A 25,006-nucleotide genomic window follows, 5' to 3' on the forward strand; every position below is an offset into this window, starting at 1 on the left:
AGATGTGCAGGTTAGGTGGATCGGCCATGCTAAATTGCTCTTTGTGTCCAAAATTGCCCTTAGTGTTGGGTGGGATTACTGGGTTATGGGGAAAGGGTGGAGGTGTTGACCTTGGGTAGGGTGCTCATTCCAAGAGCCGGTGCAGACTCGATGGGCTGAATGGCCTCCTTCTGCACTGTAAATTCTATGATTCCGGCGCCTATTCAGGTACACAGAGGGAGAATTCAATGTCCAAATCACCTAACAGCGCGTCTTTTGGGATTTGTGGGAGGAAACCGGGCGGAGCACATGGAGGAAGCCCACACAGACACGAGGAGAACATACAGACTCCACACAGACAGTGACCCAAGCCAAGAATCGAACCTGGGATCTTAGAGCTGGAAAGCAACAGTGACACCCACTGTTCTACCGTGCTGCCCTTGTGTGGGAGAGTGTATTTTAATGTGAGTTTAGAAATATGTGCGAATAGGAGTGTGTGTGAGTATGGGAATGTGTGTGTGCATGGGAATGTGAGTGAGTGTGGGAATGTCTGAGTGTGTGGAATTGTGTGTGAGTATGGGAATGTGTGCGTGCGTGGGAATGTGAGTGAGTGTGGGAATGTCTGTGGAATTGTGTGTGAGTGTGGGAATGTGTGGGAGTGTGTGAAAATGTGTGTGAGCGTGGGAATGTTATGTGAGTGTGCAAATGTGTGAGTGTGGGAATGTGTGTGAGTGTGTGGAAATATGTGAGTGTGTGGAATGTGTGTGAGTGAGGGAGTGTGTGAAAATGTGTGTGAGCGTGGGAATGTTATGTGAGTGTGCAAATGTGTGAGTGTGGGAATGTGGGTGAGTGTGTGGAAATATGTGAGTGTGTGGAATGTGTGTGAGTGAGGGAGTGTGTGAAAATGTGCATGAATGTGGGTATGTGTGTGAGTGGGAATGTGTGACTGTGGAAATGTGTGAGTGGGAATGTGTGTGAGTGGGAATGTGTGACTGTGGGAATATGTGTGTGGGACTGTGTGTCAGTGTAGGAGTGTGTTAGTGTGGGAATGTGTGAGTGTGTGGAAATGTCTGAGTGAGTGTGGGAATGTGTGTGACCGTAGGAACGTGTTAGTGTGGGAATGTGTGAGTGTGGTAATGTGTGCGAGAGAGAACATGTTCTAGCATTGGAATGCGTGTAAGAATATCTGGAAATGTGGGAAGCCATGTGTGGGAATGTGTATGAATGAGAAAGTGTTTGAGTGTGGAAATGCGTGTGGGGAAATGTGTATGTAAATGTGAGTGTAGGAATATAAGTGAGTGTGGAAATGAGTGTGAGTGAATGTTGGAATTTACGAGAATAGGAATGTGTGTGTGAGAATGTGAGAGTATGGGGATGTGTGACAAAGGGTGTGTCTCAGTATTTGGGAGTGAAGAAGTGCCTCAATATTTGGGAGTGAGGATGTGTATCAGTATTCGAGAGTGAGGATGTGTCTCAATATTTGGGAGGGAGGATGTGTCTCAGTATTTGGGAGTGAGGATGTGCCTCAGAATTTGGGAGTGAGGATGTGCCTCAGTATTTGGGAGTGAGGATGTACCTCAGTATTTGGGACTGAGGATCTGTCTCAGTATTTGGGAATGAGGATGTGTCTCAGTATTTGGGAGTGAGGATGTCTCTCAGTATTTGGGAGTGAGGATGTGTCTCAGTATTTGGGAGTGTGGATGTGTCTCAGCTTTTGGAAATGAGGATGTGTCTAGTATTTGGGAATGAGGATGTGCCTCAGTATTTGGGAGTGAGGATGTGTCTCGGTATTTGGGAGTGAGGATGTGTCTCAGTATTTGGGAGTGAGGATGTCTCAGTATTTGGGAGTGAGGATGTATCTCTGTATTTGGGAGTGAGGATGAGTATCAGTATTTGGGAGTGAGGATGTGCCTCGGTATTTGGAGTGAGGATGTGTTTCAATATTTGGGAGTGAGGATGTGTCTCGGTATTTGGAGTGAGGATGTGTTTCAATATTTGGGAGTGAGGATGTGTCTCAGTATTTGGGAATGAGGATGTGCTTCAGTATTTGGGAGTGAGGATGTATCTTAGTATTTGGGAGTGAGGATGTGCCTCAGTATTTGGGAGTGAGGATTTATCTCAGTATTTGGGAGTGAGGATGTCTCAGTATTTGGGAGGGAGGATGTGTCTCAGTATTTGGGAGTGTGGACGTGGCTCAGAATTTGGGAGTGAGGATATGTCTCAGTATTTGGGAGTGAGGATGTATTTCAGTATATGGAAGTGAGGATGTGTCTCAGTATTTGGGAGTGAGGACATGTCTCAGTATTTGGGAGTCAGGATGTGCCTCAGTATTTGGGAGTGAGGATGTGTCTCAGTATTTGGGAGTGAGGATGTATCTCAGTATTTGGGAGTGAGGATGTGCCTCAGTATTTGGGAGTGAGGATGTGTCTCAGTATTTGGGAGGGAGGATGTGTCTCAGTATTTAGGAGTGTGGACGTGGCTCAGAATTTGGGAGTGAGGATGTGTCTCAGTATTTGGGAGTGAGGATGTATCTCAGTATATGGAAGTGAGGATGTGTCTCAGTATTTGGGAGTGAGGACATGTCTCAGTATTTGGGAGTCAGGATGTGCCTCAGTATTTGGGAGTGAGGATGTCTCAGTATTTGGGAGTGAGGATTTCTCTCAGTATTTGGGAGTGAGGATGTGTCTCAGTATTTGGGAGTGAGGATGTGTCTCAGTATTTGGGAGTGAGGATGTATCTCAGTATTTGGGAGTGAGGATGTGCCTCAGTATTTGGGAGTGAGGATGTGTCTCAGTATTTGGGAGTGAGGATTTATCTCAGTATTTGGGAGTGAGGATGTGTCTCAGTATTTGGGAGTGAGGATGTGTCTCAGTATTTGGGAGTCAGGATCTGTCTCAGTTTTTGGGAGGGAGGATGTGTCTCAGTATTTGGGAATGAGGATGTGTCTCAATATTTGGGAGTGAGCATGTGTCTCAGTATTTGGGAGTGAGGATGTGTCTCAGTATTTGGGGGTGAGGATGTGCTACAGTATTTGGGAGTGAGGACGTGTCTCAGTATTTTGGAATGAGGATGTGACTCAATATTTGGGAGTGAGGATGTGTCTCAGTATTTGGGAGTGAGGATGTATCTCAGTATTTGGGAATGTGGATGTGTCTCAGAATTTGGGAGTGAGGATGTGCCTTAGTATTTGGGAGTGAGGATTTCTCTCAGTATTTGGGAGTGAGGATGTATCTCAGTATTTGGGAGTGTGGATGTGGCTCAGAATTTGGAAGTGAGGATGTGCCTCAGTATTTGGGACTGAGGATCTGTCTCAGTATTTGGGAGTGAGGATGTGTCTCAGTATTTGGGAGTGAGGATGTGTCTCAGTATTTGGGAGTGAGGATTTCTCTCAGTATTTGGGAATGAAGATGTGTCTCAGTATTTGAGAGTGAGGATGTCCCAGTATTTGGGAGTGAGGATGTGTCTCATTATTTGGGAGTGCGGATGTATCTCTGTATTTGGGCGTGAGGATGTATATCAGTATTCGGGAGTGAGGATGTGTCTCAGTATTTGGGAGTGAGGATGTGCCTCGGTGTTTGGAGTGAGGATGTGTTTCAATATTTGGGAGTGAGGATGTGTCTCAGTATTTGGGAATGAGGATGTGCTTCAGTATTTGGGAGTGAGGATGTATCTCAGTATTTGGGAGTGAGGATGTGCCTCAGTATTTGGGAGTGAGGATTTATCTCAGTATTTGGGAGTGAGGATGTCTCAGTATTTGGGAGGGAGGATGTGTCTCAGTATTTGGGAGTGTGGACGTGGCTCAGAATTTGGGAGTGAGGATGTGTCTCAGTATTTGGGAGTGAGGATGTATCTCAGTATATGGAAGTGAGGATGTGTCTCAGTATTTGGGAGTGAGGACATGTCTCAGTATTTGGGACTCAGGATGTGCCTCAGTATTTGGGAGTGAGGATGTCTCAGTATTTGGGAGTGAGGATTTCTCTCAGTATTTGGGAGTGAGGATGTGTCTCAGTATTTGGGAGTGAGGATGTGTCTCAGTATTTGGGAGTCAGGATCTGTCTCAGTTTTTGGGAGGGAGGATGTGTCTCAGTATTTGGGAATGAGGATGTGTCTCAATATTTGGGAGTGAGGATGTGTCTCAGTATTTGGGAGGGAGGATATGTCTCAGTATTTGGGAATAAGGATGTGTCTCAATATTTGGGAGTGAGAGAGGGATTCCCTTTGCTGCCCTCGCAGGGGACGATGGACAGAGTGCTTTCGGGGGTGTGGGTAGGAGAGGGGAAGGTGTCTGACATCTATAAGGTAATGCAGGAGGTGGAGGAGTCGTCAGTGGAGGAGCTGAAGGCTAAATGGGAGGAGGAACTCGGGGAGCAGATTGAGGACGGGACTTGGGCGGAGGCCTTGGAGAGAGTCAACTCTTCCTCCTCATGTGCGAGGCTTAGTCTCATCCAATTTAAGGTGCTGCACCGGGCCCACATGTCCGGGACTAGGATGAGTAGGTTCTTCCGGGGTGAGGACAGGTGCACCAGATGTTCGGGGAGTCCTGCGAACCACGCCCATATGTTCTGGGCATGCCCAGCACTGGAAGAATTCTGGAAGGGGGTGGCGGGGACGGTGTCGAGGGTGGTTGGATCCAGGGTCAAACCAGGGTGGGGACTCGCGATTTTTGGAGTTGCGGTAGAGCCGGGAGTGCAGGAGGCGAAAGAGGCCGGTGTCCTGGCCTTTGCGTCCCTAGTAGCCCGTCGAAGGATTCTGTTACAATGGAAGGATGCAAGGCCCCCAAGCGTGGAGACCAAGATCAGTGACATGGCGGGATTTATAAAATTGGAAAAGGTCAAATTTGCCCTGAGAGGATCAATACACGGGTTCTATAAACGATGGCAGCCTTTTCTGGACTTCCTGGCTCAAAGATAGGTAACTGGGTCAATAGCAGCAGCAACCCGGGGGGGGGGGGGGGGGGGGGGGGGGGGGGTGCATTATTGTAGTGTTATTCTGTAACTTTATAGCGTGTTAATTTGCGTTGTTGTTAAAATGCTGGGTTGTTCATGGGGATGGGGCAAATGTGTATGATTGTTAATATTATTGTTATTTTCGGTATTTTACTAAGGTGCGTCAATGTTGTATAAAATCAAAATTTCTCAATAAAAATTATTTAAAAAAAAAAAAAATATTTGGGAGTGAGGATGTGTCTCAGTATTTGGGAGTGAGGTTGTCTCAGTATTTGGGAGTGAGGATGTGTCTCAGTATTTGGGAGTGTGGATGTGTCTCAGTATTTGGGAGTGAGGATGTGTCTCAGTATTTGGGAGTTAGGATGTGTCTCGGTATTTGGGAGTGAGGATGTGCCTCAGTATTTGGGAGTGTGGATGTGTCTCAGTATTTGGGAGTGAGGATGTGTCTCAGTATTTGGGAGTTAGGATGTGTCTCGGTATTTGGGAGTGAGGATGTGTCTCAGTATTTGGGAGTGAGGATGTGTCTCAGTATTGGGAGTGTGGATGTGTCTCAGTATTTGGGAGTGAGGATGTGTCTCAGCATTTGGGAGTTAGGATGTGTCTCGGTATTTGGGAGTGAGGATGTGCCTCAGTATTTGGGAGTTAGGATGTGTCTCGGTATTTGGGAGTGAGGATGTGTCTCAGTATTTGGGAGTGTGGATGTGTCTCGGTATTTGGGAGTGAGGATGTGTCTCAGTATTTGGGAGTGAGGATGTGTCTCAGTATTTGGGAGTGTGGATGTGTCTCAGTATTTGGGAGTGAGGATGTGTCTCAGTATTTGGGAGTTAGGATGTGTCTCGGTATTTGGGAGTGAGGATGTGCCTCAGTATTTGGGAGTGTGGATGTGTCTCAGTATTTGGGAGTGAGGATGTGTCTCAGTATTTGGGAGTTAGGATGTGTCTCGGTATTTGGGAGTGAGGATGTGTCTCAGTATTTGGGAGTGAGGATGTGTCTCAGTATTTGGGAGTGTGGATGTGTCTCAGTATTTGGGAGTGAGGATGTGTCTCAGCATTTGGGAGTTAGGATGTGTCTCGGTATTTGGGAGTGAGGATGTGCCTCAGTATTTGGGAGTTAGGATGTGTCTCGGTATTTGGGAGTGAGGATGTGTCTCAGTATTTGGGAGTGTGGATGTGTCTCGGTATTTGGGAGTGAGGATGTGTCTCAGTATTTGGGAGTGAGGATGTGTCTCAGTATTTGGGAGTGTGGATGTGTCTCGGTATTTGGGAGTGAGGATGTGTCTCAGTATTTGGGAGTTAGGATGTGTCTCGGTATTTGGGAGTGAGGATGTGTCTCAGTATTTGGGAGTGAGGATGTGTCTCGGTATTTGGGAGTGAGGATGTGTCTCAGTATTTGGGAGTGAGGACGTGTCTCAGTATTTGGGAGTGTGGATGTGTCTCGGTATTTGGGAGTGAGGATGTGTCTCGGTATTTGGGAGTGAGGATGTGTCTCGGTATTTGGGAGTTAGGATGTGTCTCGGTATTTGGGAGTGAGGATGTGCCTCAGTATTTGGGAGTGAGGATGTGTCTCGGTATTTGGGAGTGAGGATGTGTCTCAGTATTTGGGAGTGCGGATGTGTCTCGGTATTTGGGAGTGAGGATGTGCCTCAGTATTTGGGAGTGAGGATGTGCCTCAGTATTTGGGAGTGAGGGGACATGTTTTCGATGCGGTTTGGATGTCCGTAGCGACAACCCCTGGCCCCCGCCCTGCACATGAATGGATTGCGCACCGCGCTCTGTCAGTTTAAATCAGATCACAGACTGAAGAATCCAGGTTACAGAGTGTAAACCGATTATTGTAAGACTGTTTTGTTGAGGCCGCCCCCTGGGCGATCCGCAGCCTGTGGTGGTGGGCTGTGTGTTTGTGTGTTTGATGTGTGTGTTTGTATGTTTGATGTGTGTGTTTGTATGTTTGTGAATGTTTGATGTGGAGTTCAGAAACAGCCAGGGCGCGTCATCGTTACGTCTGCAGCAGAAATACTTTGAGAGTGAGAGAGATCCACACATTAATCAGATTCTCCAACAGTGTGTGTGTGTGTGTGTGGAGCCCATCCTCGCCCTCCCCAAAAAATCCAAACCCATTGCAAAAAATGAAGAACAGCAGCAGCATTTAAAAAAAAACCCTCCACCACAACAGGCTGAAGCTGGAAGTTTGTGAGAGGAGAGAATCGAGATATTCCAGCAATGGGAAAGAGCATTGAGTGTGAGTTCCATTGTAGCCTGGGCTGGAAGCTACTCCTGCTAGCCTGGCCTCTCTGCTCTCATCAATTCATGGCAGCGGCTGTTCCCGGTGAGTAACTGCTAACTTGTGGCAATCATTTACCAGGAGCCAGCCCCGCCAGGTTGTGGTGTTTGGGGGGTGGGGGGCAATGCTCCCTCCACTCGACACCCACAGGCGACTGGGGCGAGAGCTTTTTGTCTTTCCACCGAATCTAATTTTCCTGTATCCAATCTAATAAATGTGGTTAAACTGCTTGATCCCAACGGTATTGAAGTGCCTCGACAGTCCACCTTGCTATAAATAGGAGGAAGCAGGAAAGGAACTTGAATGGGATTGCAATATTATGTAGAGGAATGATTTAAGGAGAAAGGGGAAGGCGGGGGATTCACAGACAACACTTGTCTCGCAGGGACGGAGAGTGGCTCCATCTCAGATAAATGATGGGGATTTGAAATAATCAGACAGTGAAAGACCCACCAGGGTCTCCTGTGATCTCTAGATGATATGATCTATATTATATATAGATTGGGTGATATGGATTGTTTACATATTGGCTAATTTCGAAAATATATAAATGGGCAATATTGATCGTGGGCTGGGCGACATAGATTGGTGATTTTGTAATGCAAATTGTATGTAGACAGGGTATTATAGATTATATATAGATAGGGTATTACAGATGTTATGCAGCTTTGACAATATAGATCCATTGTATGGATTGAATAATATACGTTGTAGACAGATTAGGTAATATTAGTTGAGTGTAGACTGAGTTATATAGATATTGTGTGATCGAGTAATAATATTGGGTGGTAATGTAGAATGTTTAGATTGAATGATATTTGTATACTGATTACATAATGTAAGTTTCTATATTTTGGGCAATGTAGATTCTGGATAACATTTGGATTGGTTAATATAGTTTGCACATAGGTTGAGTAATCTAATTTGCATAGTTTGGGCACTGGTGGTGGTATACAGATTAGATACTATAGATTTTATATAGCTTGAGAAATGTAGATTTCATATAGGATAGGTAATATAGGTAATATATATAGTTTGGATAATATCGATTGTACATACGTTTTGTCATGTGTACTGTATTTAGATTTGGTAATATAGATTGTGTGTAGGTTGGATTACATATTGTAAATGGTTTGGATAATATAATGTAAATATGCTATCTTAGATATTATATACAGAGTGGTATCAATTGTTTATGTGTTCAGTAATGTATAGTATAAATATATATGCTATATATTTATTTATCAAAGTCGCTTGTATACTGATATGGTGATATAGATTAATGATTAATTTGGTAAATATAAATGCAGATTTGCAAGAGATCGTACATCTCACATTGTCGATTGTATACTGGTTGAAAAATAATGATTACATATAGATTCCTATATACAGGACATAGCTGTAATATTGCATATTTGTGACTGTTAACATAAAATCTGATTTCAGCACCCTGTGGTGTCCTCCATAATCTAAAACACTTCTCATGGAGAAGATAAACAGCAGCATTTGTTCCCTTTCTTGCTCCTGTGTTGGAATTTATCAGTTAAGATGTCTGCTCTGGGCTGGCCTGTAATTTCTTTCTTTATTGCAGTCAAAATCTCCTTGCTTCTTTTCACTGAATCAGAACCATCTCATCCTTAAAAGGGAAACAAAAGAGTCCAATACAGGGTGGAGGGTGTCTGCAGTCCTTCGCTGATTCACATTTCATGCAACATGCATCTTGATACATGGCCGTACATCTTCTGCACGACAGATGAATGTAGATGGTACAGCTTCAAGCAGGAATCAAATTCAATGTATCCCTACAAAGTATGATTATAAAACCATTGCAAACATTACATAATGCATAGACACATGTACATTTACCAAATGTATGAATTTGTATAGACTGCAAACACTGCACATACACAGCATATAGACCAAAATTATGAATCTATAATTTATGTAGAGTTGGACACATTATAAACAGATGTAGCGTTCTGGGTGGGGCTTTATACAGATCCCTGTATAGTGGAAAGGCGCTATATAGCTCTGGTGTACATTATGGGGTTTATATGCAGATGTGAATGGTTATCGACAGATCCCATGTAGAGTGGGATTATATATAGGTGATGTGCAAAAAGGTGATATAGATGTATACACGGTGGACTTGTATACAGATATAATGTGTTTTCTGGGGTTATATACAGATGTAGCGTATAACGTAGGGACATATACAGATATAGTACAATGTAGAGACAAATTCAGATACAGTGTACAATGTAGAGACATATACAGATATTGTGTACAATGTAGAGACATGTACAAAAATAGTGTACAATGTAGAGACATATACAGATATTGTGTACAATGTAGAGACATGTACAAAAATAGTGTACAATGTTGAGACATATACAGATATTGGGCGGAATCTTACCAAAAGTGTCAGTTCCGGTGCGAAAACTGGTGTGAATTCTGCTGGCGCTATTAGTGGGAAAACTCATGGAATACTGAGCCTTTTTAACAATTTTTTTACCACAATAATCATGCTGTGTTTGTGGTGGCTTCCTGCAGATTCACTCACCTCAGGGCAACTTAATTTTTGCAATCAGTGAGGAGATTCATATAAATGCCTCCCCAGCACTTGCTTCAGATACATTCGAGGGGATGGCTGCCAGCAAGCCAACACCACGTTTCTAAGAGACTCCTGGATGGAGTGCAGCAGAGGCGGGATGTCCTCTACCCATGATTGCACAGACGTTCATCTAGCAAGGTGACCACCCTCGCCTGGGAGACTCTGTGGGATTAACTAATAGGCAGGCCTCTGGGTCACTCAATGGTGTACACCTCACAATTCAAGATCCACAGCAGGTGGAATAAGGAACGTTCCAGGGAACCAGCCCTTGGAAGGATACCGCATTGGCCGTCATGAACTTGGGCACCATTATGAGAACCTGCCACTGGCATAGAATCATAGAATCCCTACAATGCAGAAGGAGGCCATTCGGCCCATCGAGTCTGCACCAACCCTTGAAAAGAGCACCCTACCTAGGCCCTGTAATCCCACCTAACCTTTGGGCACTTAGGGGCAATTTATCACCTGCACATCTTTGGACTGTGGGAGGAAACTTGAACACCCAGAGGAAACCCATGCAGACACGGGGAGAAAGTGTAAACTCCACACAGGCAGTCACCTGAGGCTGGAATTGGACCTGGGTCCTGGCGCTAACCGATGTGCCATCGTGCCATCCTGCGGCACCATAGTACTGATGAGGTGCCACACCTCATGGTGGGAGAGCTCTTCACTCCATAGTCCTTGTCATTCCCAAACTGAGAAGCCACCAAGGCCTACCTAGCTTTTCAGCTCATGGTCCGAGGTCCTTCCTGCTCCTTCTCCGTGGGTTATGCCCTCCTCGACCTCATCCGAGGAGATTTGGCGCTCCCCCATCTCCTCCTGGTCCAGCCAGCCTTCCCTCTGCATCACCAACTTGGGCACAGCAGACCACAGATTTGTGGGACACACTCTATGGGCTGTATTGGAAGGAGCACCTGACCAGTCCAGGCACTGGAACTGCATCTTGAGCAGTCCTGTTGCCTGCTTGATCAGCAGATGTGTTGATGCACAAGCTTTGTTGTAGCGAGTCTACACTGGTGTTTGTGGCCTTTGCACTGGCCACCTCCTGAGTGGGTACCCAAAAACATCAAGTATCTCCAAGGAGTAACTATCATGGAGCTCCCTGGGAAACGGGCACACACCTGCATTTTGTACATCGTGTGGTCACAGACGATCTGGACATTGAGGGAGTGGAATCTCTTGCGCTTCATGAATGGCACTGTAAGGTGCCATGGAGATCACAGAGCATGTGGATGCAGTCGATCACACCCTGCACCTGGGGCATGCCTGCTAAGAGGGCAAAGCCCCTGACGTGCTGGCTCACCTCGTCCCGGTCCAGGTTTATGTACATGTGAGCCTTCATATAAAAGACATCTATTACCTCCCTAATGTATATGTGTGAGGCTGACTAGGAGATGCCACACAGATCATCGGTGCTGCCCTGAAATTGCCCTCCCATTCTCTGTGGTGCCAGCTCTTGCAGGACCTGGCAAAGATGTTCCGCCATCCCTCGGGAGAGACGCAGTCTTCTCCAGCACTGAAGTTCAGACATCTGCAGGTAGGATGTCCAACATTGGAAGACCCTTTGCCGGTAGTGTCTCCGACAAGGCACCACCCTCTGTAGTGCTGCACCTGGAATAGCTACGGGCCCAGCCTCCTCTCCTCTGCAGAAGGTGGGTCCTGGCCACATACAGCACATAGCCCCTGGCACATAGGAATGTCTCTCATCAATGTCTCATCTCATCAATGTCTCTGCTGCTGCTCAATCACTATGAATAGAATAATCAACTCAACTGGCTCTATCATTCTCCAGAATCATACACTGAGGGAAAGAGAATATCAAAGTGAGCAATGAGGATTTCTGACAGACCCCTGTCCCTCAGCCTCCACCCCTCTGGGACATCCGCCCTTGTGCTTCCCCCTCAGTGAGTGCCCCGCTAAGCCTTACTCCCTCCCCTCTCTCACTATAGCCACTTCTCCACAGTTGTCCCCCTCAACTTCACCTGGATGAGGCACTTGGACCCTCGAGAGTCTTAGTGGCTGCACATTGGCTCCTCTTAGTGGCTCCTTACCCCTGACCATTCCCCCATGCCGCCTCAATCCTGGCGTTAAGTGAAAGAGCAGTTGAGTGAATGCATGGGACCAGCATCTGCATCCTCACGGGGGACCTCAAAGATGCCCCCCCCCTCATGGAACCCCACCTAAGAACCTCACAGTCACCTCTAGTGCTGACCCTCTGTCTGCACCTCCTCCCACCCACTTTCCAGCTCCCACTATGGAAGGGCACTCTCTCAACAGCAACTGGAACACAATCCCAGCAAAGAGGACACAGAAAGTGCTGCCTACCTGGCAGCCTTCAAACCCCTTTAAAGCAAGGGTCGCCCTGAAATGAAGAGCCTGCAAGCGACCCTTGCCCCCGTGTTTGCAATACTGAAACCCACCCCTGGTCACGAGTTGAAATTCTCAGTGCCCCCTGCGTCCTCTCCAGTGCCCCCGAGCATTTAACACCAAGAAGGCTGCTTGAGCACACACCTCCGATATCCCCCTCAGAGGTGAGGTCGTCATGTTCACGTTCTGTAAAGCAGCTGTAAGTGGCACTGGCATGATGTCACGATGAATATTCAGTGAGTGAGGGAAATCCCGGAGTGAGTATTTGCTAATGATATGCTAATGTATTAAAATAAGATTCACGGGCTCCCTGCGGCGTGTTTCGCGAAACTCCACCAGTGTGGGTGGTTGGAAATCGGAATTTGTGATTTAATTGGTGTGAATCGCGTTTCCCAATTCTCTCTGGATTTTGAGCCCATGTCACCAATCCTGCACATGGCTAATGCGGGCTCAAAATCGCCCCGTAATGTTCAGTGTGGGCAGGTTACAATGGTAAGGGGTTATATAGAGAGGCCATGGGATGGCACGGTGGTGCAGTGGTTAGCACTGCTGCCTCATGGCGCTGAGGGCCCGCGTTCGATCCCGGCCCTGGGTCACTGTCCGTGTGGAGTTTGCACATTGTCCCCAAAACCCGAGGATGTGCAGGGTAGGTGGATTGGCCACACTAAATTACCCCATAATTGGAAACATTTAAAAAATATATATAAATGTAGTGGACATTGTGGTGATGATCTATGTAGAATAGAATCATAGAAACTTACAGCATGATGGAGGCCATTTGGCCCATTGTGTCCACTGCAGCTGGCAGAGTCATTCAGTCTAATCCCACTTTCCAGTCCTTGGTCAGGAGCCTTGTAGGTTTCCGCACTTCATGTGCACATTCAAGTAATTTTTGAATGTCATGCCTCTCCCATCTTCCAGAAATTGAGTTCCATATCCCCATCGTCCTTCGGGTGCAAATCTTTCCCCTTAAATCCCCCCAGATCTCCTGGCTCTTACCATAAATATAGGCACTTTGGTTTATACCCTTCATTATTTTACACACTTCAGTTATGTCTTCCCTGAGCCACCTCTGTGCCGATGAAAACAACCCCAGCCATTCTAATCTTTCCTCATCACCTAGAATTCTCCAGTCTGGGCAACGTTCTTGTAGACCTCCTCATTTCTAGTACAATCACATCATTCATGTACAGTAATGTGGTGGCCAGAATTGCGCACATTACTCCAACTTCAGCCTAACTAGTGTTTTACACCATTCCAGCACAACCTTCCTGCTCCTATATAAAAGCAAATTATTGCGGATGCTGGAATCTGATACAAGAAACAGAAAATGCTGGACAATCTCAGCCAGGTCTGACAAGGTGCACTAGACCAATTCAGAGTCAACTACATTGTGTGGATCTGAAGTTACATAATAATAATTTTTAACACTGCAATGAAGCCAAGAGTTCAGGGGGAGAGAGAAGCTGACGTTTTGGTCTTTGCTTCCCTGGTAGCCCGGAGACGGATCTTACTGGCGTGGGGGGAATCGGAGCCCCCGAAGTCGGGAGTATGGGTTAGTGACTTGGCCAGGTTTCTCAGGCTTGAGAAAATCAAGTTCGTCCTGAGAGGATTGACGTTGAGGTTCGCCAGTAGGTGTCAGCCATTTATCGACTTCTTTGGGGAAAATGAAGCTGGTAGCTGTAGTAATCCACGGGAGTTCTGTCACCACACCAATATTTATTTACAATAACGATATTACAGGAGCAGCTACAAACAGTGCTGCTAGCAGTCCAGTCAACTTAAGACTGGCTCCCAAAGCCTACACAGGTGCTTATATGGGCCCCCTCAATGAGCTATCATTGAGGGAGCTCATACTCCAATTGGCCAACCAATAAAGCTAATTGGAGTTCATTACACCCCTCCCCCAAGGTCTGAGCAATTCCTGCCAGCTGGCATTCCTCTGAGCTCCTTCCTGCTCCTCATGTCTGGATCTGTCACCTCTGTGTCGTCCGCCAGGTCATTCTCCGAAGTGGGCGGGGTGTACCTTATAGGTGCCCGTCTTTTCCTTGACGACCTCCTTGGAAGTTGTTCTTCCTCCTCCTCGGGGAGAGGTGTCGCGGCGGCCTCGTTGAACGTGTCCATCTCCGACTCTGATGACTGGATGACGGGGTCTGGAGAAATTGCTCGGGGCTGGGGTGTGGGTATCCTTTCCGTCTGGGCTATCCCAGCTTGAGGCGGTCCTGCTTCGCCTGCCTCCAGGTGTGGTTCCGCTGCCCTTATTTGGTCTAGGTGTTTCTTCAGCACCTTACCTCCTATCGAAACCTCATAGGATATGGGCCCTGTTTGGGACTCTACCGTGCCTTTGACCCACGTTGGTCCATTCCCATAATTCTTGACCCAAACCGGTGCCCCCACCTGGAAATGTCTCTGCTGCTGACTATTATCATGCCCCCTGGGTTGGGCCTCCTGTTGTTTCTCCACTTTCCCCATTAAATTTGGGAAAAGGAGACTCAGCCTCATTCGCAGCCACCTTCCCATTAAGAGTTCAGCTGGCAGTATGCCCGTTGTGGAATGCGGTGTGGTCCTGTAATCAAACAGCCAGCGGGAGAGCTTTGTGTCCATTGATGCTGCCGGCTGCTTCTTGAGTCCCGCTTTATGTGTCTGGAACGCTCTCTCTGCCAGGCCGTTGGTCGCTGGATGGTAAGTGGCCGTTTTGATGTGACGGACTCCGTTTTCCTTCAGGAGTTTTCCAAATTCCCCACTTGTGAATGCCGTTCCGTTGTCCGACACCAATACCTCCAGACGTCCATGTATTGCAAATGAGGCCCTGAGCTTTTCAATTGTCGATGCTGTGCTTGCCGTGTTTACCCGGTGGACATCCAACCATTTGGAGTGGGCGTCCACTATCACAAAAAACATTGAGCCCATGAAAGGGCCGGCGTGGTCAATATGCAGGCGGGTCAACGGTCTGCCTGGCCATTCCCACGGGTGCAATGGCGCCGCTGGTGGCACTCTTTGCCCCTGTTGGCACTCCTGGCACCGACGTACCAAGACTGCTATGTCTGTGTCCATTCCTGGCCACCAAACGTAGCTTCGAGCTAGCATCTTCATTTTAGACACCCCTGGGTGTCCGTGATGTAACTCAGTTAAGATTGCCTGACGGCCCTGAGCTGGGACTATTACCCGGGCTTCCCATAATAGGATACCGTCTTCTACGGTTATTTGGTCCCTTCTGCTCAAGTATGGGTGCATCTGGGGCTCCACTGGTCTTTCCAGTTCCCCTGTTAGCAGTAAATGCTTCACCTTGGCTAAAACTGGGTCTTTTTGCGTCCACAACCGAATATGTTGTGCGTCTACTGGTAGGGTGTCCAAAACATTTAGAGTCATTACTGTCTCCTCTACTTTTGATATTTGCGGCGGAGTGTCCGGGAGGGGAAGTCTGCTCAAAGCATCTACATTTGCTACTCGCGTTCCCGGTCTGTGCTCCAGAACGTATCTATACGCCGCCAGTAGCAACGCCCAGCGTTGGATTCTAGCTGATGCAATCAGGGGTATTGACTTGTCTTCTTTTAATACCCCTAATAACGGCTTAAGGTCCGTCACTATGGTGAATTTCCGCCCGTACAGATACTGGTGAAATTCTTTTACTGCGAATATCACCGCCAGTCCTTCCTTCTCGATTTGGGCGTACTTCCTCTCAGCCATCGCCAAGGTTCTCGAAGCATAGGCTATTGGCCGTTCTTCCCCATTCCTTCCTCTATGGGCTAAGACGACTCCTACCCCATAGGGGGATGCATCACAAGTGACCACCAACTCCTTCCTTGGGTCATAATGCTCTAGGACATTTTTGGATGACAGCTGTTCCTTAATGTCCCTAAATGCTCGGTTTTGGCGGGTGGACCATTTTCTTTCTTGCCCCTTTTTTAGTAGCTGGTGGAGGGGTTCTAGGATGGACGCCCTATTTTCAATAAATTTTCCATAATAGGTTACCAACCCTAGAAATGATCGTAACTCCTGGACCGTGGTAGGAGTTGGGGCTTCTTTTATTGCCTTTACTCTGTCTTCTAATGGGTGTAAGCCTGACTCGTCTACTTTATATCCCAGGTACGTCACTTGTGAGGCCAGAAAAACACATTTTTCCCTTTTTAGCCGTACGCCTGCCTTTGCGAAATGCCTGAGCACTTCCTCCAGGTTCCTTAAGTGTTCCCTGTTTGTCCTACCCGTGATTAAAACATCGTCCAAATAAATCGCCACCTGCGGTAGTCCCTGCAGAATATTTTCCATCGGACGCTGGAATATAGCGCAGGCTGATGACACTCCGAAAGGTAGCCTAGTATAACGAAAAATGCCCTTCAGGGTGTTGATCGTAGCGAACTTCTGGGAGTCCTTGTCCAGTTTTAACTGCAGGTAGGCATGGCTCATGTCCAGTTTCGTGAACAAAAGCCCACCTGCCAATTTGGCATATAGGTTGTCTATTTTCGGGATTGGGTATTTGTCCAGCAGTGCGTATTTGTTTACCGTCTGTTTGAAATCTCCACAGAGATGTATCGAGCCGTCTGGCTTCAAAATTGGTACCACTGGCGCTGCCCATTCTGAGAACTGTACTGGTCTGATAATGCCGTCGCGCCGTAACCTTTCTATTTCGTCATCTACTTTCTTCCTTAATGCAAAAGGTACCGGCCTGGCCTTACAAAATTTCGGAAGGGCTTCTGGGTCCACGTGTAAAGTTGCTTTGGCGCCTATGATTTCCCCCAAACCTCCCTGGAACACCTCCGGGTATTTTTGGAGTACTCCATTCAACTGCCCGCTTCCACTGTGGAAAATTTTCATCCAATCTAATTTTAGGTCTTTCAGCCAGTTTCGTCCAATTAAGCTCGGTCCGGAGCCCTCTACTATCATCAACGGTAATCTGAGCAATTGTTTCTCATATTCCACGGGTACATGAGTCGTGCCTAGAACTCCCAGGGTTCCCCCGTGTAGGTTTTAAGTTTTGTCGATATTTTTGTTAGGGTTAGTGGCTGGAGTCCATCTTTGATTTTTCTAAATGCTGCCACTCCCATTACTGATACGGCAGCTCCCGTGTCTATTTCCATTATTGTCGGCCGCCCGTTCACCCGTGGGGTAATTTTAATGGGTTCTGCTCTCTTCGTTGCAATATTATACAATTGTTCCCCTTCGGAGGAGGATGGGGCGTCTAGGTTGTGTACTTCCCTGCGTCCCCACCTGCTATTCCTCTTTTGCCACCTTCTTCTAGGGTTTCTGTCGCTGTTACCCCACTCTGTCTGGTGCCAGAAACGGTCCTTCTCTGTTGGGGGAGCTTCAGCCGGTACTTCCCTCTGTCTCCAGTTAGTCCTGGCAGACTTGGGGGCAGTTCTTGGGGTTTCCTTTTTCCCTCTATTCCTCAGGCTTTTCCTGAGAGCGGCTATCTGGTAGCAGGACCCGTTGTGGTAGTCCCTCTCACAGGTATCTACCTCCATTGGCGTGCCCTGTAGTTCCTGCGCCCCACTTGCTGCCTTTTCTAGGGACAGTGCGAGCTGTAACGCCTGCCTGCAGTCTAGCTCCGTTTCCACCAACAGGCATTTCTGTATTGTGAGGTCGTTTATACCACACACTAACCGGTCCCGAAGCATTTCATTTAGCATCGGGCCGAACTCACATTTTTCCGCCAGCCTTCTCAGGCGGGTCAAGAAATTCGTGACTGACTCCCTGTCTTCCCGCTTCGCTGTGTAGAATCTGTACCTACGCAAAATGAGGGGTGGTTTTGGGTCGTAGTGCTCTTTCACCAATTCCGTTTATTCTTGGAAGGTTTTTGTGTCCGGCGCATCGGGATAAGTCAGACTACGTATAATGGCGAAAGCTGAGGGTCCGCACGCCGACAGCAGGATAAGCCGTCTCCTTTCGTCCATCAGTATATCATTTGCCCGGAAGAAGTAACACATTCTCTCCACATACTTGGACCAGTCCTCAATAGCGGGATCGAATGCCTCTAACCTCCCAAAAAACGGCATTTTAAAAATGGCAAGGCTTACCCTCCGAGTGCAGCAGCTGGTCTCCACAAAATTCTTCGTTTACCTCATCGCCACTGTAGTAATCCACGGGAGGCAGGAGTTCCGTCACCACACCAATATTTATTTACAATAACGATATTACAGGAGCAGCTACAAACAGTGCTGCTAGCAGTCCAGTCAACTTAAGACTGGCTCACAAAGCCTACACAGGTGCTTATATGGGCCCCCTCAATGAGCTATCATTGAGGGAGCTCATACTCCAATTGGCCAATTAATAAAGCTAATTGGAGTTCATTACAGTAGCAGATACGATGGGGGGGGGGGGGGGGGGGGGTTATGGAGGGGGGCCAGGGGGGGCGATAGTTGAGGCGTGATCAGTGAGAGGAGGAGGGGGGACTGGGGAACTGTGTGTGTAAGTCATGTTGGCTGGGTATGGTTGTTGGTTGGGGGGTGTTATGTTTGCATTCAAAACTGTTGTTAAAAAATCACAAATGCCTTAAAATGTTTTTTAAAAACACTGCAATGAAGTTACTGTGAAAATTCCTAAGTCACCACACTACAGCGCCTGTTCGGGTTCACTGAGGGATAATTCAGAATGTCCAATTTACCTAACATCGCGTCTTTGGACTGTGGGAGGAAACTGGAACACCCGGAGGGAACCCACGCAGACACGGGGAGAACATACAGACTCCACACAGCCAGTGACCCAAACCAGGAATCGAACCTGGGACCCTGGTGCTGTGAAGCAACAGTGCTAACCATTGTGCTACCATGCTGCCATAGGACGGCAGATTTCCTTTCTGTTCTTATTTTCTATGCCTTGGTCAATAATTCTATTGACAAAGAGTCATTGGACTTGAAACGTTAGCTCTTTAATCTCCCTACAGATGCTGCCAGACTTGCTGAGATTTTCCAGCATTTTCCCTTTCGTTTCAGATTCCAGCATCTGCAGTAATTTGCTTTTATCAATAACTCTATTCCTGTTTGAAGCTGTACCATCTGTTTGATGGTACAGCTTATCTACCTGCCCAGCCACCTTCAGGAATCTGTGGACATGCATTCCAAAGTCCCTCTGTCCTCTACTTTTCTCAATATCCTACCATTCATTGTGTTCTCTTGCCTTGTCATATACAGATGTAGTGTGCAGAATAAGGATGATATTCAGACGTACTGTATACTGTGGAATTGTATACAGATGTAGAATAGATTGTGGAGCTGACATTCATAGAGTTTAGTAGCAGGCGTAGGGCCTCTGTACCTGTATTCAGATCTACTGTACGAGTGTGGGATTATATACAGATGTAATATACAATATGGGGTGATACACAGATATAGTGTAGAGTGGAATTTATATACAGATGTAGCAGAGAATATGGGATATATACATGTAGTATATGGTATTGGTTTATACACATTTGTGGTATACCCTCTGGTGGGTTTGTCAAGACGTGATATACAGTGTGGGTGTTATATACGAATGAAGTGTACAATGTGGGTGTTATATATAGAGGCAGTACACTGTATGGAGCTATATTCAGATACAGTGTCTGATGGGATTATATGCAGATAGGTGTAAAGCTATATACAGACTATAGCCGTGATTTAACAGAATATACAGGAGTAGTTTATAGTTCTGGAGTTATATAAAGGAGTAATTTATAGTTTGGGAGTTATATACAGGTGTAGTTTATAGTTTGGGAGATCTATACAGATGCAGTTTATAGTTTGGGTGTTATATACAGGTGTAGTTTATCGTTCAGGTGTAATATACAGATGTAGTTTATAGTTTAGAATTCATATACAGGAGTAGTTTATAGTTCTGGAGTTATATAAAGGAGTATTTTATGGTTTGGGAGTTATATACAGGTGTTGTTTATAGTTTGTGAGTTGTATACAGGTGTAGTTTATAGTTCAGGAGTAATATACAGAAGTAGTTTATAGTTTGGGAGTTATATGCAGGAGTAGTTTATAGATCTGGAGTTATATACAGGAATAATTCATAGTTTGGGAGTTATATATAGGAATAATTTATAGTTTGGGTGTTATATGCAGGTATAGTTTATACTTTGGGAGTTCTATACAGATGTAGTTTATAGTTTGGGAGTTATAGACATGTGTAGTTTATAGTTTGTGAGTTATATACAGGTGTAGTTTATAGTTTGGGAGTTTATACAGGTGTAGTTTATAATTCAGGAGTTATATACAGGTATAGTTTATAATTAAGGAGTTATATAGAGAAGTAGTTTATAGTTTGGGAGTTACGTATGGGTGTAGTTTGTACTTTGGGAGTTATATACAAACGTGTACAGTTTGGGAGTTATGTACAGAAGTAGTTTATAGTTAGGGAGTTATATGTAGGTGTAGTTTGTACATTGGAAGTTATATTCAGGCGTGTTGTATAGTTTGGGAATTATATATACAGGTATAGTTTACGTATGGGAGTTATATACATGTGTAGTTTACAGTTTGCGAGTTATATACAGGTGTAGTTTATAGTTTAGGAGTTATAGACATGTGTAGTTTATAGTTTGTGAGTTATATAGAGGTGTAGTTTATAGTTTGTGAGTTATAGACATGTGTAGTTTATAGTTTGTGAGTTATATACAGGTGTAGTTTATAGTTTGTGAGTTATATACAGGTGTAGTTTATAGTGTGTGAGTTATATACAGGTGTAGTTTATAGTTTGGGAATTATATATACATGTGTAGTTTATAGTTTGTGAGTTATATACAGGTTTAGTTTATAGTTTGGGAGTTTATACAGGTGTAGTTTATAATTCAGGAGTTATATACAGAAGTAGTTTATAGTTTGGGAGTTACGTATGGGTGTAGTTTGTACTTTGGGAGTTATATACAAACGTGTACAGTTTGAGAGTTATGTATAGAAGTAGTTTATAGTTAGGGAGTTATATGTAGGTGTAGTTTGTACTTTGGGAGTTATATTCAGGCGCGTTGTATAGTTTGGGAATTATATATACAGGTGTAGTTTACGTATGGGAGTTATATACATGTGTAGTTTACAGTTTGCGAGTTATATACAGGTGTAGTTTAGAGTTTGGGAGTTATATACAGGTGTAGTTTATAGATTGTGGGTTATATACAGGTGTAGTTTATAGTTTGGGAGTTATATACAGGTGTAGTTTACAGTTTGTGAGTTATATACAGGTGTAGTTTATAGTTTGGGAGTTATAGACATGTGTAGTTTATAGTTTGTGAGTTATATACAGGTGTAGTTTATAGTTTGGGAGTTTATACAGGTGTAGTTTATAATTCAGGAGTTATATACAGGTATAGTTTATAATTAAGGAGTTATATAGAGAAGTAGTTTATAGTTTGGGAGTTACGTATGGGTGTAGTTTGTACTTTGGGAGTTATATACAAACGTGTACAGTTTGGGAGTTATGTACAGAAGTAGTTTATAGTTAGGGAGTTATATGTAGGTGTAGTTTGTACATTGGAAGTTATATTCAGGCGTGTTGTATAGTTTGGGAATTATATATACAGGTATAGTTTACGTATGGGAGTTATATACATGTGTAGTTTACAGTTTGCGAGTTATATACAGGTGTAGTTTATAGTTTAGGAGTTATAGACATGTGTAGTTTATAGTTTGTGAGTTATATAGAGGTGTAGTTTATAGTTTGTGAGTTATAGACATGTGTAGTTTATAGTTTGTGAGTTATATACAGGTGTAGTTTATAGTTTGTGAGTTATATACAGGTGTAGTTTATAGTGTGTGAGTTATATACAGGTGTAGTTTATAGTTTGGGAATTATATATACATGTGTAGTTTATAGTTTGTGAGTTATATACAGGTGTAGTTTATAGTTTGGGAGTTTATACAGGTGTAGTTTATAATTCAGGAGTTATATACAGAAGTAGTTTATAGTTTGGGAGTTACGTATGGGTGTAGTTTGTACTTTGGGAGTTATATACAAACGTGTACAGTTTGGGAGTTATGTATAGAAGTAGTTTATAGTTAGGGAGTTATATGTAGGTGTAGTTTGTACTTTGGGAGTTATATTCAGGCGCGTTGTATAGTTTGGGAATTATATATACAGGTGTAGTTTACGTATGGGAGTTATATACATGTGTAGTTTACAGTTTGCGAGTTATATACAGGTGTAGTTTAGAGTTTGGGAGTTATATACAGGTGTAGTTTATAGATTGTGGGTTATATACAGGTGTAGTTTATAGTTTGGGAGTTATATACAGGTGTAGTTTACAGTTTGTGAGTTATATACAGGTGTAGTTTATAGTTTGGGAGTTATAGACATGTGTAGTTTATAGTTTGGGAGATATATACAGGTGTAGTTTATAGTTTGAGAGTTATATACAGGTGTAGTTTACAGTTTGAGAGTTATATACAGGTGTAGTTTATAGTTTGGGAATTATATATACAGGTGTAGTTTACGTATGGGAGTTATATACATGTGTAGTTTGCAGTTTGCGAGTTATATACAGGTGTAGTTTACAGTTTGTGAGTTATATACAGGTGTAGTTTATAGTTTGGGAGTTATATACAGGTGTAGTTTATAGTTTGGGAGATATATACAGGTGTAGTTTATAGTTTGAGAGTTATATACAGGTGTAGTTTACAGTTTGAGAGTTATATACAGGTGTAGTTTATAGCTTGGGAATTATATATACAGGTGTAGTTTACGTATGGGAGTTATATACATGTGTAGTTTGCAGTTTGCGAGTTATATACAGGTGTAGTTTAGAGTTTGGGAGTTATATACAGGTGTAGTTTATAGTTTGTGGGTTATATACCGGTGTAGTTTATAGTTTGGGAGTTATATACAGGTGTAGTTTATAGTTTGGGAGTTATATACAGGTGTAGTTTATAGTTTGGGAGTTATATACAGGTGTAGTTTATAGTTTAGGAATTATATATACATGTGTAGTTTATAGTTTGGGAGTTATATACAGGTGTAGTTTATAGTTTAGGAGTTATATACAGGTGTAGTTTACATTTGGGAGTTGTATATAGGTGTAGTTTACAGTTTGAGAGTTACACATAGGCGTAGTTAACAGTTTGAGAGTTATATACAGGAGTAGTTTATATTTTGGGACTTTTATACAGGTGTAGTTTACATTTGGGAGTTATATACAGGTGTAGTTTACGTTTGGGAGTTCTATTCGGGTGTAGTTTGCGTTTGGGAGTTCTATACAGGTGTAGTTTATGTTTGGGAGTTCTATGCAGGTGTAGTTTACGTTTGGGAGTTCTATTCGGGTGTAGTTTGCGTTTGGGAGTTCTATACAGGTGTAGTTTATGTTTGGGAGTTCTATGCAGGTGTAGTTTACATTTGGGAGTTCTATTCGGGTGTAGTTTGCGTTTGGGAGTTCTATGCAGGTGTAGTTTACGTTTGGGAGTTCTATGCGGGTGTAGTTTACGTTTGGGAGTTCTAAGCGGGTGTAGTTTACGTTTGGGCGTTCTATGCGGGTGTAGTTTACGTTTGGGAGATCTATACAGGTGTAGTTTATGTTTGGGAGTTCTATGCGGGTGTAGTTTACGTTTGGGAGTTCTATACAGGTGTAGTTTACGTTTGGGAGATCCATACAGGTGTAGTTTACATTTGGGAGTTCTATGCGGGTGTAGTTTATGTTTGGGAGTTCTATACAGGTGTAGTTTATGTTTGGGAGTTCTATACAGGTGTAGTTTATGTTTGGGAGTTCTATACAGGTGTAGTTTACGTTTGGGAGTTCTATACAGGTGTAGTTTATGTTTGGGAGTTCTATGCGGGTGTAGTTTACGTTTGGGAGTTCTATGCTGGTGTAGTTTACGTTTGGGAGATCTATACAGGTGTAGTTTATGTTTGGGAGTTCTATACAGGTGTAGTTTACGTTTGGGAGTTCTATACAGGTGTAGTTTACGTTTGGGAGTTCTATACAGGTGTAGTTTATGTTTGGGAGTTCTATACAGGTGTAGTTTACGTTTGGGAGTTCTATACAGGTGTAGTTTACGTTTGGGAGTTCTATACAGGTGTAGTTTATGTTTGGGAGTTCTATACAGGTGTAGTTCACGTTTGGGAGTTCTATACAGGTGTAGTTTACGTTTGGGAGTTCTATACAGGTGTAGTTTATGTTTGGGAGTTCTATACAGGTATAGTTTATGTTTGGGAGTTCTATACAGGTGAAGTTTGCAGTTTGGGTGTAACATTCAGACGTTTTGTACTGTTTGGGAGTTAAATACCGGTTTAGTTTATAGTTTTGGGGTAATATACACATACCGAATCACACAACGGTTACAGCACTGAAGAAGGCTCTTCTGTGTCAGTGCCCTCTGAAGGAACAATTTGCAATGAGCTACTCCACATACCTCTCCCCCTAACCCGGCTCATTATTCAATAACTCAATTCCCTCTTAAATGCCTCAATGAAATCTGCCTCCACTGCGATTTCGGACAGTGCATTCCAGCACATTCCGCATCTTAACCACTCGATGTGTGAAAAACCTTTTCCTCATGTCGCCACTGCTTCTTTTGCCAATTAGCCCTCTGGTTCTCGCTCATTCCATCTGTGGGAATCATTTATCCCTATCTTCGCTTTCCAGACCTCTGCTGATTTTGAGTACCTCTATCAAAACTCCTTCTCTTCTCCAAGCAAAACTGTCCCAATTTCTCCAATCTATCGACATAACTGAAATTTCGTATCCCTGAAACTATTTTCATGAATCTTCTATGCAACCTCTTTTGGCTTCAAATCCTTCCTCAAGTATGGTGCCCTGAACTGGATGCAATAGTCCAGTCAACATCATGGGGGTTAACATTAATCAGAAACTGAACTGGACTAGCCACATTAATACTATGGCTACCAGGTCCGGTCAAAG

General features: G+C 44.5%; 1 protein-coding gene across 2 annotated transcripts in view; it reads left to right on the top strand.

Moving 5' to 3' along the window:
• The first annotated feature begins 6,778 nt into the window (after positions 1-6,778).
• LOC119972371 (chondroitin sulfate proteoglycan 5-like) overlaps positions 6,779-25,006 on the top strand; it is a 110,764-nt gene continuing 92,536 nt past the window's right edge. Inside the window, exon 1 of one of the 2 annotated variants that reach the window (XM_038808950.1) lies at positions 6,779-7,250. In XM_038808950.1, coding sequence (XP_038664878.1) covers positions 7,145-7,250 — 106 coding nt within the window. In that variant the 5' untranslated portion in view covers positions 6,779-7,144. The remainder of the gene's footprint in view (positions 7,251-25,006) is intronic. The other variant, XM_038808951.1, reaches the window with a different exon arrangement.

This window comes from Scyliorhinus canicula, chromosome 10 (assembly GCF_902713615.1).
Source record: "Scyliorhinus canicula chromosome 10, sScyCan1.1, whole genome shotgun sequence".
Classification (NCBI taxonomy): Eukaryota; Metazoa; Chordata; class Chondrichthyes; order Carcharhiniformes; family Scyliorhinidae; genus Scyliorhinus; species Scyliorhinus canicula.